This window comes from Macaca nemestrina, chromosome 12 (genome assembly GCF_043159975.1).
Source record: "Macaca nemestrina isolate mMacNem1 chromosome 12, mMacNem.hap1, whole genome shotgun sequence".
Taxonomy (NCBI): domain Eukaryota; kingdom Metazoa; phylum Chordata; class Mammalia; order Primates; family Cercopithecidae; genus Macaca; species Macaca nemestrina.
In genome coordinates, this window is record NC_092136.1 from 29,224,888 (window position 1) to 29,240,476 (window position 15,589).

The window sequence follows — 15,589 nt, forward strand, 5'->3', positions numbered from 1 at the left end:
CCATCATTGGTGGGGACAATCTGAGCCATTTGTGTTTTGAAACTAATTACTAGCACACCTGTGCAAGAGGTATAGTGTGCTCCTGAATATGTGGTCAGAATCTGTTAGTTATCACAGCCACTTGTCCTTTTCCCTTGAACAATGCTGTAGCAAAGGCAGAAACATCCATCTTCCAGTATGATTTCCCAGGGCCCATTACATTAACTGGTGTCCACAACTTTGGCTCTGTATTCCAATCATATCAGCTGTGGAATCCTGAAGCATCCATCACATTTTGAGGTCCCACCAACATATTCTTCCTTTTTCTCATTTTATTATAGCATAAATTCATTGCAAAAGCTATGACAGAAGTGACTGTCCACTATTCATATTGCTATAAGGGAAATGAGTGGGTCAAGAACCATTTGCACAAAGAGAAAGAATGAAACTGCAAATTTATTAGAAAGTATAAAAATTAAAAAACAAAACCAAGCCTAACCAAAAAACAAGCAAAGACATACAACCTTTCCAGTTTACATTAACTTTGAGCATCACACACTATTAATCACTTAGTTGCATTTTATAAAAATGTCAATTTCAAGGTAGAGGGAGCTGAGTCAGGTAATAGGCCAGCCATCAGAGTGTAACTAATTTAATGCTAAAATAAAGCACTGATCTCATTTGTAAAAAAAAAAAAAAGAGACGAGACCATTTTCTGGTTGGCAATGTATAAAAAAGCTTCCTGGTTGGAATGAGTTAAAAAATATTGCTGGCCGCTAATTTGCCATCTTGAGTAGGAAAACAAACCCCACCCCGCAAAAAACCCTGCCGCTTTGGTATCCTATATATTTTTAAAAACATTCATTAAAAAAACCAAATCTATAATAAAAATGTCCCTGTTTGTTTTAAAAAACAACATTAGTAGGCTTCCCTTATCTACTAAAACCATTTGTTTTTCCTAAGATGCTTGGAAGCAGAAAAGCAAGTGAGATTAACTCACTGCGCAATTAATTAAAATTAGAATTCTTTCCTCTAAACAACTTCCAGAGCACCAGAAAGAAGAAAGGGCCCCATCAAAGGGAGAAATAAAGCCCTTCTGACTCACAGGAGATGAAATGTTCAGCCGGAGTTCTAACACATTCTAGCTGTCATCAAAAGTTCCTTATTGGATTACTCAGAAAATAACTCAAGTGCTATTTTAAAAATGAAAGATACAGGCAACTAGGTTCCTTTCCCTTTTTTTTTTCTTTCTTTCTTTCTTTTTTTTTTTTTTTTAACAAAAGAAAATACCAATGGCTAGCTTTCCTGTAACATCCTTTGGATTTGGTTAAAAAAAGAAAGAAAAGTCTACAGAACAGGATCAACTGAATGCCACTTCAGCCCCACTTCCTGCAGGCTCTATTTTAATTAGCATCAAACAGGTAACATTTCTTCAGCTGCAGAAAGAAGTTCTGAATGGGTGACAGCTGCCCCGAGTCGCTCTACCTGGTTCCATTTCACCCCTCATCAGTCAGTGTGGTTTCCTGCCAAATAACGCCTAATATTTTACCCCTTATTCCTGCCGGGAGGCGGGCCCTGTGGCTGGCTGGGCACAGAGAAAGAAAGAGAAAAACGAGCACAAACATAGAGACTATACACGGAGGGAGACAGGAGTCCCTCTTTCTGCTTCCTTCAAGAACTCGATAAATAATAACCTCAAAGTGCAACAATGCACAAATGTCTGGCACACAGGTTAGTATGGAGTGACTTGTTATCACGGGGCTCCGTGGGGCAAGGGTGTGATCTCCTTTTGCATTTTTCTTTGGACCTCGTTAAAGGAAGAACAAAATAAAAAAAAAGAGACAGCTTTCCTATACACATATAAATAGTCCCTTAACTAGAAGGGAAAAAACAAACACACTGTTTCAAATGCATTTCTAAAAGATTTAAAATAAATCCAAACGGGAAACCTTGACTCCAAATTGTCTATTGCCCATGTGTCTCAGAGGAGAAACTACTGGGATGTTGGGAGAGGCCTGACCCTGATCCTAACTCTAACTAGAGGCGCTGGTACTGGGTGGGACCTTGGGAAGAGGAGCGTGCACAGTGCAGGCAGCCAGGAGCTCTTGGTGGAGGTATTGAATACAGCTCTCACCTGTGATAGAAACCAGTGTCCTCAAGTCCAAACGCACAGGTAAAACGGACTTGCAAGTCTTAAGGGAACTTCGGAGGCCAGTGTTGAGGCTGCACGAATGAGCAAGACAAGGCTGGGTGTGGGTCACAGGGACATACAACCAGGTCAGATTTTGGCTCAACTCAAGTTAGGTCCTCATTCCTTGGCTATGGGCGGGTCAGCTGGGAGGGTGGCAGTCCAGAAACCAGGTAAGTGGCTGGTAGTGCAAGGGCAGGTGTAGGCTCCTGGCAGCCTGCATTTTAGGAGCTGAGAACTTGGATATCAACTCATGGCAGGGGCTCCCTGCCTATTCTGGGATGAGGCTGATGATATATGCTGCTGGAGGAAGCTCTCAGAATAAGCATTCTTGGGCAAATTTCTAAAGCCAGAATTTATACAGCATAGATGGTTCCAGAGTCCTTCACAAAACCATAATCACATTGTGACTGCTGAAGGGTGTTACTCACGTCCAAAGTTTTCTTTGGCTACTGATTCTGCTGAACTGATGGCAACATACAGGATTGTGCAAGGCAGGTTCTGATGCTCAACTGGAAGTCTTTTTTTGGGGGGTGACCATCCAATGATGGCCTCCTGGTTAGATCATGTAACCCAAATCCCCAAATGCCATCAGGTAGCTGCCCAGCAGAGAGAATTTGGTCCAGCATCTCCTGCATTTCTGCATATAATAGAGCGTAGAAACATTGCTCTCTCCCAGCCTACTTCAATACTGTTTTATCTGCTGTCTTTCCAATAGCAACAGAATAATGTGAAAAGTAAGGGTGTGATCTCGGGCCCCAAGGGAAGGAAGAGTGAGCTCACAGAAAAAATGCACAACAGATCACATCAACTGAGAGGCCAGGAAAAGATCTCTGAAATCTGGGGGAGGAGGGGAATGCAGAGATAGCTAATATCCCAAACCGTAACTTGAGACGCCCTTACAGCTGCTTAAAATGTTTCCCATGAGCACAAATTGTTAGAACGGCAACAAGTCAGAGCAGATTAACCCATATGGACTTTGGAATAACCGGGACTTATACTTCTTCAGTGCCCTGGCTGGGCTCAGAGTCCCTGGGCTCAGCAGTGCCCTCCTGGGGGCCAGGCTGCCCCGGGCTGTGGCCGGTGTCTTCCACACTCAGGAGGCTGCTGGCTGCCTGAGAGCTGGCACTGTTGGCACTCCCGGACCGGGAGCGGTAAGGGGGCAGGTCGGCTTGGTTCAGAGATTCCGTGTCAGAAGAGTAGGGTGGTGGAGGAAGGTCATACCACGCAGGCCTGCGATGGGGACAGCAGAGGGGCAGGGGCAGTGGAGACAGGAAAAGAAGAGAACACATTAGAGCCAAGATAAGCCAACTTCAGCCCATTTCTGAGATGGTGTTTCCAGTGCGAAATGAGATTTTCCATCCAAGTACAAAGACAGTCAATTCAAGGACCAGGAACCACGGCGGAACAGAAAAGGCCAGTGTGTTCTGGCTGGTTCGGGTTGACCGGGCAGTGCCAAAACCATATCCTCTGGGTAGAACCAGAATGAGGTCGCCCGCCAAGTCCCTCGGCTCAACCTGGGTGGTTCGGCATTGCCACTCTGCTCCATTGGCCAAAAGCCCTGTGGTCAAGAGGCTGGGCTGGTATCTTGACTGGGCCTCTGATGGGAACACGGAATTGGCATTTCTACTGAAAGCTAACTCTTCCTGGCTGTGAACTGGGGTAAGTGAGAGGACATCCTCTCAACACCTCAGTCTGTATCTGCAGAAGGGGCTTGAAAGGAATGAATTGAACAGAAAAGACATTTGATTTTCTAGCTCTCATTTACTGAAGTCTCCGCGTGAGTCAGGCACTTTGCCGTGCCCCTTACATTTCTTACCTCATTTAATGCTCACAAGAATGCTGTGAGGTGGGCATTACTTTCATGCCTGCTACTCTGGCGGGGAAACTGAGGCACAGGGACATTCAATGTCTGGCCCAGGATCAGAAATAACTGGTAAACAGCAATGCTGGGATTTGAACCCACGCATTCTGTTTCCGGATCCGGCAATTTTAACCCTACCCTATGCTGGATGGTCCATATGGAGAGGTTATGAGTGGGAACTTTATTAGGTGAGGAAGGTCCTGAATTCTTACACTTATTTGCAAAGAGATCCTTAAGTGCCATCCCCTCCCCTGACCTCTGAAACTTTATTCACCTTTTATGAGGAAGGAAAACGAAGATTAAATAATATAAGAGCTGCCACTGAAGAGGGTCCAAGGAAGAGCCCAGTCACCATCAGAACATGGCCTGCAAAATGTCTAATGCCATACATGGCAGAGCTCGAGGAAGAGGGATGCTGATCAGCAAACGGACCCACTACTTGCTTCAACTACAGAACTCTGCTTCTTGGCTTTATACCTACTGGGGGCTCTTGTACAATTCCATTTGCAATGTGGTGTCTACTGCTTAAAAAAGCTTGAAAGTGCTCCTTTCCGCCTCCTTTATTTTATAAATGAGCCAAGCAAAGTTAAGGAACTCACTGATTCTCTCATTCCTTCACTTCTTCATTCATCCATTCATTCCACAGATATTAACCAAACCTCTCACATGTACTGGGCACTGCTCTGCAGTAGCAGGTGAGGCTCAGAGCTGGTCTGTGGCCAGAACATGGACCAGCGTGGCATTCCCAGGAGGAGCAGGCCTCTGAGTTAGCCAGGATCCTAACTATATGTTCCTCAGATGAGTCACTTAACATCCCAGAGCCTCAGTTTCCTCATCTGTAGAATTTGGAAATTTCCTGGCTTGTGCAACCATCACCATAATCCAGTTTTGGAACATTCCTATCAGTTTCCTCCCACAGTGAGGCGCTGAGAGGATTAAATGAGGTGATCCATGTAGAGCATTTTGCAAGGACTTGGAGAATGTCAGATGCTGCCACTGCCTACGGCAGCTGAAGCCAGGCTCTCAGCAAGACCTAGGAACCTCAGTGTGTGCACCTGTTCCCCTCCCCACAATGGATGACCTCTCCCGCCTCAATGTCTTCCATCCAGCACACACCTCTGGTCCAGCAAGGCCTCGGAGTAGGAGGGTGGGGAGCCTACTTCCGACGCATTCTGCTCCGCCTGGCTGGCCACATACTGGATGCCATTATTGACGTTGTAGGTGACGTTGCAGTGGTGGGGGTGGTCCAGGACCACCAGGCGGGACAGCAGCACAGGGTGCTGCAGCCGGTGCACGGGCAGCGTCATGAGGTTGTTCCGTTTCCGCTGGTGGTGCAAGACCAGTGCCAGCAGGGCCACCACCAGCACGAAGATGACGGAGCTGCCGATGATGGCATAGGTGATGCTGGGGTAATACACAAGCTGGTTCTCTGAAGTCACAAACACCTGCCCGCTGCCAGGTTCTGAGAAACCCCAGAGAGAGGAGAGAAAAGAGAGAAGGTTACCAGTTTGGCTCATCTTTGTGTTTCAACGTCAGTCCCAGAACTTGCATGCGAATGTTCACAGTAGCCCTATTCACAATAGCCAAAAAGTGGAAACTGCCCAAATGTCCACCAACTGATGAACGGATAAACAAAATGTGGTACATCCACCCAAAGGAATATTATTCGGCCATAAAAAGTACTAAATACTGATACATGCTACTGCATGGATGGAACTCAAAAACATGATGCGGTAAAGTGATCCAGACACAAAAGATCACATATTGTATGATTCTGTTTATACGAAATTTCCAGGAAAGGCGATTTTACAGAGGCAGAAAGTAAGATTAGTGGTTGCCTGGAGTGGGAAAGAGAATGGGGATTAACAGTCAGTGGGCAGGAGGAATCTTGTTGGGGTGATGGGAATGTTCTGAAACTGGTTTATGGTGATGGTTACACAAATTGGCAAATTTCCCCCTGCAAAATCACTGAACTGTACACTTAAAATGGGCAAATTTTAAGTACTGCAAATAATACCTCAATTAAGTTGTTTAAAAAAGTATCATATACTCATATACTATCCAGGGAATAGGAGTGAGAGTTTTGGTGGCAGAAATCAGTTCTTTAGTAGAAATGTATAATGTAACACACCTCAGGAACACAGGCGTACGGTACCTCTGGTGTCCTCATACCTGCAGATCATTTATTTTAAGCCAGGCCCCACATGGAGCTTTTGGGATGGAGAGCCCGCACAGCCCAGCCTCACAGCAGGAACTCCTGGGCTCAAATCCCAGCCCCTCAAAACTTGCTTGCTGTGTGCCTTTTGGAAGTGCTACCCTCTCCCGGCTGCAAAATGGAGATGCAATAGTGCCAAGTTCTTGGGGCTTCTCTGAGCATGAAATGAGTCAATACTCATCAAGCCCCTGAACATAGCTACACGCTGTGCTCTGTAAGTGCATGTGTTTGGTACATACAAATACACGATTATTTATTTATTTATTTGAGACAGGGTCTCACTCTGTCACCCAGGCTGGAGTGCAGTGGCACGATCTCGGTGCACTCAACCTCCGCCTCCCGGGTTCAAGCAATTCTCTCACCTCAGCCTCCCAAGCAGCTGGGACTACAGGTGCATGCCACCATGCTCAGCTACTTTTTGTATTTTAGAGATGGGGTTTCACCATGTTGGCCAGGCCAGTCTCGAACTCCTGACCTCAAGTGATCCAACTGCCTCGGCCTCCCAAAGTGCTGGGATCACAGGCGTGAGCCACTGTGCCTGGCCAAGTACGTGCTTTATATCACATCTCCCTGCCTCATAACAACTCCATGGGGTAGGTGTTGTGATTCTTTTTTTTTTAGATGAAGAAAATGAAGCTCAGAGAAGTCAGTTCCCCTGACCAAGGCCACACAGTTTGGAGGTAAGGAGCTGTGCATGAGTTGAGTCCAGGGGTCTGACTTCAGAACCTGGCCCCAGCGTTCTGCTCTACATCACCCGAATAAGACCTGCCAGGCAATCTGCAGGCACTTCCTCGGGAGTTCCAGGGTGGAGGTTTGATACATATCCCACCCCTGCAGGTTGCTATCATAATATCCTTCTCTGCACACATGCTAAAGAGCCATGCTTCAAGCACTCAGGTAAGGAGCTTCCCAGTCAGCAGGACACACCTGGCTACCACTGTAAGGCCCAGGCAGGTGGAGGAAACCAGGGGTCCAAGCTGGGTACCCCTCATCTTTACAGACAGTTGCCACTACCTACTGTCATGGCCTAGCTGGAAGAATAATCTAAATGCAGCTCAATTGAGTACACTTGGTGGCCACGACCCTGTCCTTGTTCCGCCTGTGAGGCAGTGAGGAGGTTTCAGTGGGTCCACAGGGGTCAAAATGTAGCCATGAAATAGCAGCAGTGGCAGCGACTACAGGTGACTCGTGTCCGCTGTCCTGGCATCAGCTAAGGGCTTCACTCCATCCCTCATCACTAGCTGTGCATCTGTTTTGTTCACTGCTGTATCCCGAGAGAGTAGGATGGTGCCTGGCACATAGTAGGCACTCAATGAATACCCGCCACGCAATGGGAAAAAAATCTGTTTATTCACATGCCCTAGTAAAGTGAGTGCTGCTGTTATTCCTATTTTTCAGATGAGCAAATGGACTCAGAGAAGTGAATTATTTTGTCTAACATCACCTAAGAAGTAGGCAGAGGAACAGGACTAGAATTTAGATGTTTCTCCTTCAAAAAACCACAGACTGTGAAACACATTGACTTCTCTTCTTTTCTGATATAAACATTTTCTGATTCCCCAAACGATCCCAATCTGAGACAAATGATGACCTTCCCCTTCAAGGTCCGGCTCTCTGTGTTAATTTGTCTCTCCAGCCACACCCAAGCATAGACTAAAAGCTACAAAGATTCTCCAAATCCCTGGCGGTCACTGTTTCAATGATTCATTGCACAGAGAGAAGCAAATAGGGGCCCAGCGGAAAGAAGAATCATGTTGCACTACAGTTAAGGGAGGGAGGCGGTTTTTGGATGTTTTCTGAAGACAATTAGCTGTCATTCAGGGATTCTGCCGGAGTTCTGTCTGTTCTCCGCTTAGACAATTAGAAGCTGGGTGGAGGCTTGTGTATGTGTATGTTTCAGAATTCAGGCTTAAACTAAAATATCTTCTTTATTTTGTTATCTAGCAGGGAGAACTGCAGAGTTAGGAGCCTTGGGGGGAATCCTGGAGCCACTGCTTCTAGCTGTTTGAGCTCAAGTAAGTTATTTAACTCTTAGAAGCCTCACCCTCCTCGTCTGCGAAATGGTGGCGGTCCTAGGTAAACAACAGTATCCGTATCTCCCTGGATTATCCAGATGGTAGAGTATAATATATACACTGAGCACAGTGCCTGGCAAGGGTTTGCCTCAGTAATGCCAGCTCTTTTTTGTAACCACCACCACCACCACAACAAAATAATAATGATAATTATTATATAACTTTGAAGGAGAAACATCTAAATTCTAGTCCTGTTCCTCTGCCTACTTCGCAGGTGATGTTAGACAAAATAATTCACCTCTCTGAGTCAATCTGCTCATCTGAATTTGCTCATATAATTTATATAATAAATAATAGACATAAAATTTACCACTGTAACCATTTTAAAGTGCACAGTTCAGGGGTGCTTAACATTCATACACATTATTAACGTTCATACGTGTTATTGTGCATCCATCACCACTATCCAGCTCCAGAATTTTCCATCATCCCTCACTAATGAACACTAGATTGTAGTGTTGCCTTTCTTACCATTATCCTCACCAACTTCTCGAAACCGGGGGTAGAAAGCTGGGGGAGCCACCTCTGGGGGATGGGGTTGGGTTGGGGAGAAGATATGAACAGACTGAGCTCCATTCCAGTGAGATGTATTTCTTTTTATTTTTTATTGCTTTTCAATTTTTAATATATATTTTTTGAGACAAGGTCTCACTCTGTTGCCCAAGCTGGAGTGCAGTGGTGATCTTGGTTCAACAGCCTCCACCTCCTGGGCTCGAGCCACCTTCCTGTCTCAGTGGCTGGGACTACAAGCGTGCGCCACACAACCCAGCTAATTTTTGCATATTTTGTAAAGACGGAGTCTCCCTATGTTGCCCAGGCTGGTCTTGAACTCCTGGGCTCAGGTAATCTATCCGTCTTGGCCTTCCAAACTGTTGGGATTACAGGTGTGAGTCACTGCTCCTGGCCAGTGAAACGTATTTCTTAAAGGAGGAAAGTGGGTAAACTGTCACACAGAAAACAAATGGTCCAGAGATTTTAAAATGCTGACTTCTGTGTAAACACGTGAGGTTTTAAGAATACAAGTGGGAGCCCTTTAAAATGCATAGGATATAAAATGCCTGGGGAACTTAATGGTCTCACTTATGTCTCCGAAAGCAGGCCTCTTCAGACATCTCTTCACTTTGGCAGGCGAGACACAGTGATCACATTTGCCTGAGAAATTATGATGTTGCATAACTCAGTGGTGCCTGCTCTCGTTTTTGCTGTGTGTAAAATGTCATCTTGTGTTAATTCATTAACTAGGCCCACTTTTCTTAAGAGCTTAATGAGCCTGTTGGCCAAATTACTAATATCAGAGTTGCCTGGGACCTAAGTTCCAAGCGCATAATCCATGGATAATGAAGTTTCCATTTATTCTGGCTGTCCCTCAAGCTAATGCCCTCGTGCTCCACTGTCAAGCATCTTGAATTCTTGTCCTGTCCGTACCGCTTCTACTGTACTAATTCCAGGCAATCTGGTCACTACCTAGAGACTGCTGTTCTATCAAGACTGCCAGTAGCTCCACGGCCGCTTGTGGAGAAGCAGGCTGTGTTTTGTACAACTCCAGGGGTGCTCTTCACCTCAAAGTCATTACATATTTCTTTAGTTATCATGACAGCTTTCTAGCAGATGGCAGCCAAGTGTCTTGAGGAGGAGTACCTTTAACTAATTCACTCAGAGGTGCTGTCTGGACCAGCGAAGGCACTCAAGCAGCTGACACTTGTGACTTGGTGTTCCTTCACTTCCAAAAAAATCCCCTCCTCCAGATGCAAATTACATTTCCTACCGGATACCATTTTTCACCCATCAGATTGGCAAAAGCAAAGTTTGAGCTCATATTCTGCTGGCCAGGTCTCAGGCAAACAGGTATATTTGTGCCTGGTATATATATGCAGGCATGGCTAGTGGGAGGGTAAGTTGGTACAAACCCAGGGTGGTGGAGGAGCTAATAATATATATTAATATAAAATGTGCATATTTTTTGAGATTGGCCAGGCATGGTGACTCCTATCTATAAACCCAGCTCTTTGGGAGGTGAAAGCAGGGAGGATGGCTTGAGCCCAGGAGTTCGAGACCAGCCTGGGCAACATAGGGAGACCCTGTCTCTACAAAAAAATAAACATTTAATAATTTAATAAATTAGCTGGGTGTAGTGGCATGCGCCTGTAGTCCCAGCTACTCAGGAGGCTAAGAAGGAAGATCACTTGAGCCCAGGAGTTTGAGGTTGCAGTAAGCTATGATCATGCCACTATGCTCCAGCCTGAGTGACAGAGTGAGACCCTGTCTCTAAAAAACCAACAAACAAAATAAGCATTCATGAAAGCATGGTTCATAACAGCAAAATATATCAGCAACAATCCAAATGTTTATCAGTTGCAGCCTGGCTAAATAAATTATGCTGTATCCATACAATCTTGTACCTATTTTTAAAATCAGGGAACCTCTAAATATACTGATATGAACAATCGGAAGGATATATCAATAAGGAGAAAAAAGCAAAGTTCAGTCGAGAACGTATAGAATATATCTGGAAAGACACAACGTAACTAGTAACACTGGGAGCTTCCAGGAAGGGGAATAGATGCTTGTGGAGAGGGAGATTTACTTTTTATTGTTTACTCCTTCCTTCCTTTGTAGAATTTGTTCTGTATTATCTATTAAAAAAACAAGCACTCTGTCCTCTTCCTTTAGACATGCCCAGGCTGATGGTGCATCTCAGTTTCTTTATTTTTATTTTTAGACATAGGGTCTTGCTGTGCTACCCAGGCTGGTCTTGAACTCCCAGGCTCAAGCGATCCTCCCACCTAAGCCTCTGAGTAGCTGGGATTGCAGCATGTGCCACTGCACCCGGCTCAGTTTCTTTATTGTTTCCTGTCCTTCTCTCCCTGTAGGTGCTTCCCTGGGTTCAGGCCTCACTGTCCCATGCTCACTTGAAGACCCTTTGCTGACTCATGACTCCCTGAGGACAGCTTCCAATGCCTCCAGCCTGACTTTTTTTTTTTTTTTTTTTTTTTTTTTTTTTTTTTTTTTAAGACGGGGTCTCACTCTGTCTCCCAGACTGGAGTGCAGTGGCACAATCCTGGCTACTGCACAAACTTGGCTCACCGCAACCTCCAACTCCTGGGTTCAAGTGATTCTCCGGCCTCAGCCTCATGAGTAACTGGGATTATAAGCACATGACACCTACCATGCCCAGCTAATTTTATATTTTTAGTAGAGATGGGGTTTCACTATGTTGGCCAGGCCAGTCTCGAACTCCTGACCTCAAGTGATCCACCCACCTCAGCATCCCAAAGTGCTGGGACTACAGGCGTGAGCCACCATGCCTGGCCCAGCCTGACCTCCTGAGTCCAGAATTCCTGTTCTGGAATATTCACTGCCCTTCAAACTGACTCTTCCTCATCCCTTTGAAAAACTCCTACCTTGCTATTTTTTTAAGTGTTTTTTTGTTTGTTTTTCCTCCAGATTATATATTTTAAAAGTTAGATTTATTGAGGTACACCTTAGGCATAATAAAATTTGCCCTTTAAAAACGCACCATTAGATGAATTCTGATAAAATGAAACAGTCACACATCCTCTTCCACAATCAAGATACAGACCCTTCCATCCCCCACAAAAGGTATTTTGTGCTTCTTGTGGTCACTCTTCTCCCCTCATTCCAAGCCTCTAGAAACCAGGGGTCTATTTTCTGTCCAAATAGATCCACTTTTTTTCCAGAAAGCCATACAAATGGAATCCTACAGTATGCAGTATCCTACAGTACCTAAAAACAAATTTTTACGTAGTCCTTTGGATCAATTCTTTCTTAATGGTGTTTTTTATACTCTATTCCATCTGGCTTCTTTCACTCAGCACACTGCTTTTGAGATTCATCCGTGTTTCTTTAAGTGTTAATATTTCATTCCTTTTTGTCCCTGAGTCGTATTCAGTTGCATGGATGTATCACAATTTGTTTGATTCCCCAAATGAGGGAGGGTACTGGGCTGTTTCCAATTTCAGGAAGGCTGGTCTTTGTGCTAACATATATTTTCATATTTCTTGGGCATACTAGGGCTGAGAGATTTCCGGGTCATACGGGAAGCATATGTTTAACTTTAGAAGAAATTGTCCCACTGTTCTCCAAAGTTGCTGTAGCATTTCCCATCTCCACCAGCAGCAATGTATGAAATTCTCAGTCATCCTGTGTTCTCAACAGCACTTAGTAATACCAGTTTTTTTTAAATTTTAGCCATCTTAATAGGTATTTAGTGGTATCTTATTCATACCAGTTAAAACTCTTATTGAGGTTTTAATTAGCATTTCCTAATGACTAATGGTGTGAGCATCTGTTCATGTACTGATTTGCCACAGTTTTATCTTCTTTAATGAAGTGTTTATTCAAATCTTTTGCCCATTTTTAAATTGGTTTGACATTATTATTGGATAGTAAGAGCACTTTATATGTTCTGCGACATAGTATTTTATCACAAATGTGTTTTGCAAATATTTTCTCCTAGTCTATGGCTTATCTTTTCATTTTCTTTACAGTGTCTTAAAAAGAGCTTTTTGGTGTTTTCTTTTTTAAGACTAGTCAATGAAGAGAAAGTTTCAAAACAAATTTTTATATAGTCCTTTCCATCAATTCTTTCTTAATGGTTTGTGTTTTTTGTATTCATTTCAAGGAATCTTCCCCTATATCACTGCTTAGAAGAAGTCTTATAGCTTTAACTTCTACATTTGTGTCTATGATCCACAGCAAGTTAATTTTTGTTTATGCTCCAAGGTAAAGGTCAAGGTTCTTTTTATCTCCCCATTTAGCTTTCCAATTTTTCTAACACCATTTGTTGAAAAGCCTATCCTCTCTTATTGAATTACCTTGCCACCTTTGTTGAAAATCAATTGACCATACAAGTCTGAGTCTATTCTTAGACTATCTATTTTGTATGATTGAGCTATACACCTATCTTTATGCCAATAAGGGTTGTTAACTACAGCTTTATAGTTAAGTCTTGAAATGAGGCAGTGTGTCTTACATGCCTTTTTCCCCCTTCTAAAATGAACTTTATTTCTGATTGTAAAAACCCATGTCATTTTTTAAAAAAAGTAATATAGAAATACTCAAGGCAGACAAAAACGTCCCCTCCTCTCCCTCAAACCTACTAGGATTCTACTAGACATGGTTTACAGTTCGGTATAGACCAGGAGCTGGTGAACTTTTTCTGTCAAGGGCCAGACAGTAAATATTCTATGCTTTGTGAGCTACACAAGTAGCATAAAAGCTGTCATGGACAATATGTCAATGAATGAATGTGGTTGTGTCCCAATTAAACTTCATTTACAAAAACAGGCGGCAGGTCAGATTTGGCCCACTGGCCATAGTTTGCTGTCTACCCACAGCATAGATCCTTGAAAACTGCTCCCTATGCTTGTGAACATGCATGTACTTTTCTTCATGCTATATGGATACTTCAGCGTGTGGGCATCTTTCCTTGTCACCTACACCTTTGTGAAAGAATAGCCACATAGTATCCCACTATAGAGATAAACTATAGTTTATTTAACCAAACCTCCATTGAAGTACCTTTAGGTTACTTCCCATTTTTGCTATTACAAACAATGCTACAATACCATTCAGGCAGATAGTGAGGGTCATGAGGGGAGGGGCCAGTGATCTTTGCTCACTGATGCAATTATTTCTTTGGACGAATTCCTAGATGCTGGATGTTTCCCTGGCCATCTGGTCTGCCAGGTTTGAACACTTGGGGTTGTCTTGAACATTCTCCTTTTTCTCTGTCCACATCAAGCAACCAAGTATGGTCAATTTCTACTGTGCTGTGTTTCTCCAGCCTCTTAACCTCACGTCCATTCTCATGGTCACGTCCAGGCCCAGGCCAGGAAGAAAACCTCCGTGAGAGTCTTGCCAACTGTAGCCTCTTCGAATTGAAGTCTTTTTGCAATACTCCCACAAGTCTGAACATTACCAAGGACTGTGTTGCTATGTAATTCTTGTAATATTCTTCAGATCAAGGAACCTCAGTGGCTCACATCACCCTGTTTGGCCTGTCATTCACAGATAGCACTGTTCCCTGTGCTTAATTTCCCAGCATCAACCCCCAGAGGGCATGGGGAAAAGTCCAGAGTTGGAATGAGGAACACCATCTGCCTTGTGACATGGCCTCATTTCTGATTTGAACTAAATAATGATATTAATAATACTAACAACCATCACCACCATGCATAGTTGCTTTGAAATAAAACACAAGAGTAACCATAATATCATCACCATAGTTATCCTAGCAGCTGTTACCCTATTCTCATTAATATCTGATGTGTTTTACACATTCTAACACTTTTAATCCTTACACCATCTGTATTGAGTTGAGTAGTGTCCCCCCGAAAAATATGTCCACCCAGAACCTCACAATGTGACCTTATTTGGAAAAAGGGTCTTTGCAGATACAATTAAGGTAAGAGTTTCAAGATGAGCTCATTCTGAATTAGAGTGAGCTTTGGATCCAATGATGAGTGTCTTTATGAGAGATAGAGGAGATGACACACAAACAGACAAGGGCGAAGGCCATGCCAAGTTGAAGGCAGAAACTGGAATTATGCAGCCCCAACCAAGCCAAGGAACACAAGAATTGCCAGCAGCCCCAGAAGCTAGGAATGAGGCACGGAACAGACTCTCCCTCAAAGCCTCCAGAAAGAACCAACCCTGCCAGTACCTTGAATTTGCACTTCTGGCCTCCAGAACTGTGAGAGAATAAATTTCGGTTGTTTCAAAGCCAGGTTTGTGGTCATTTGTTATGGCAGCCCTAGCAAACAAATACACCCTCCTGTGAAGTGGACCATTTCACAGCTGAGGAAATGGGAACATGGGTAAAGGAACTTGCCCAAGTACTCCCTACACCTGAGGAAAGATTAATAGCTATTATCAGAGCTAGCTAGTGGAGAAACCAAGAGGAACCCTGGCAGTCTGGTTCCAGCATCTGTGCTCTTAGCCCACAGCTTTATTTCATTTTACATATGTGGCCATCTTACCATTAAGTTCTCAGTGGGCAAAGACCAGGCTTGCTCCTTCTTGGAACCCCACTCAGGGCTCACTGCAATCTGGGAAATACAACAGGTACTCCACGGTGTTTTTTGATATTGGTAAACTAACTCTGAAACATGTCAACATGGTAATTCACAATTTCTTCACTTACAGTCAAAACTACAGGAAGGCAAACATTTGAAGAAGAAAATAAGGATAACCTAGACACTGAGCAGTGAGCACTGAACCTCCTTTTTCTACTCTTCCTTTGAAAC

At 43.9% G+C, this 15,589-nt stretch overlaps 1 protein-coding gene across 3 annotated transcripts in view; it reads right to left on the reverse strand.

The window, feature by feature from the left end:
- Positions 1-417: 417 nt before the first annotated feature.
- LOC105471567 (low density lipoprotein receptor class A domain containing 3) overlaps positions 418-15,589 on the reverse strand; it is a 286,072-nt gene continuing 270,900 nt past the window's right edge. For all 3 annotated transcript variants that reach the window (XM_071074877.1, XM_011724106.3, XM_011724105.2), the window contains 2 exons: positions 5,148-5,493; positions 418-3,400 (listed from right to left, as the gene is read on the reverse strand). In XM_071074877.1, the coding sequence (XP_070930978.1) occupies positions 3,163-3,400; positions 5,148-5,493 (584 nt within the window). In that variant the 3' untranslated portion in view covers positions 418-3,162. The remainder of the gene's footprint in view (positions 3,401-5,147; positions 5,494-15,589) is intronic.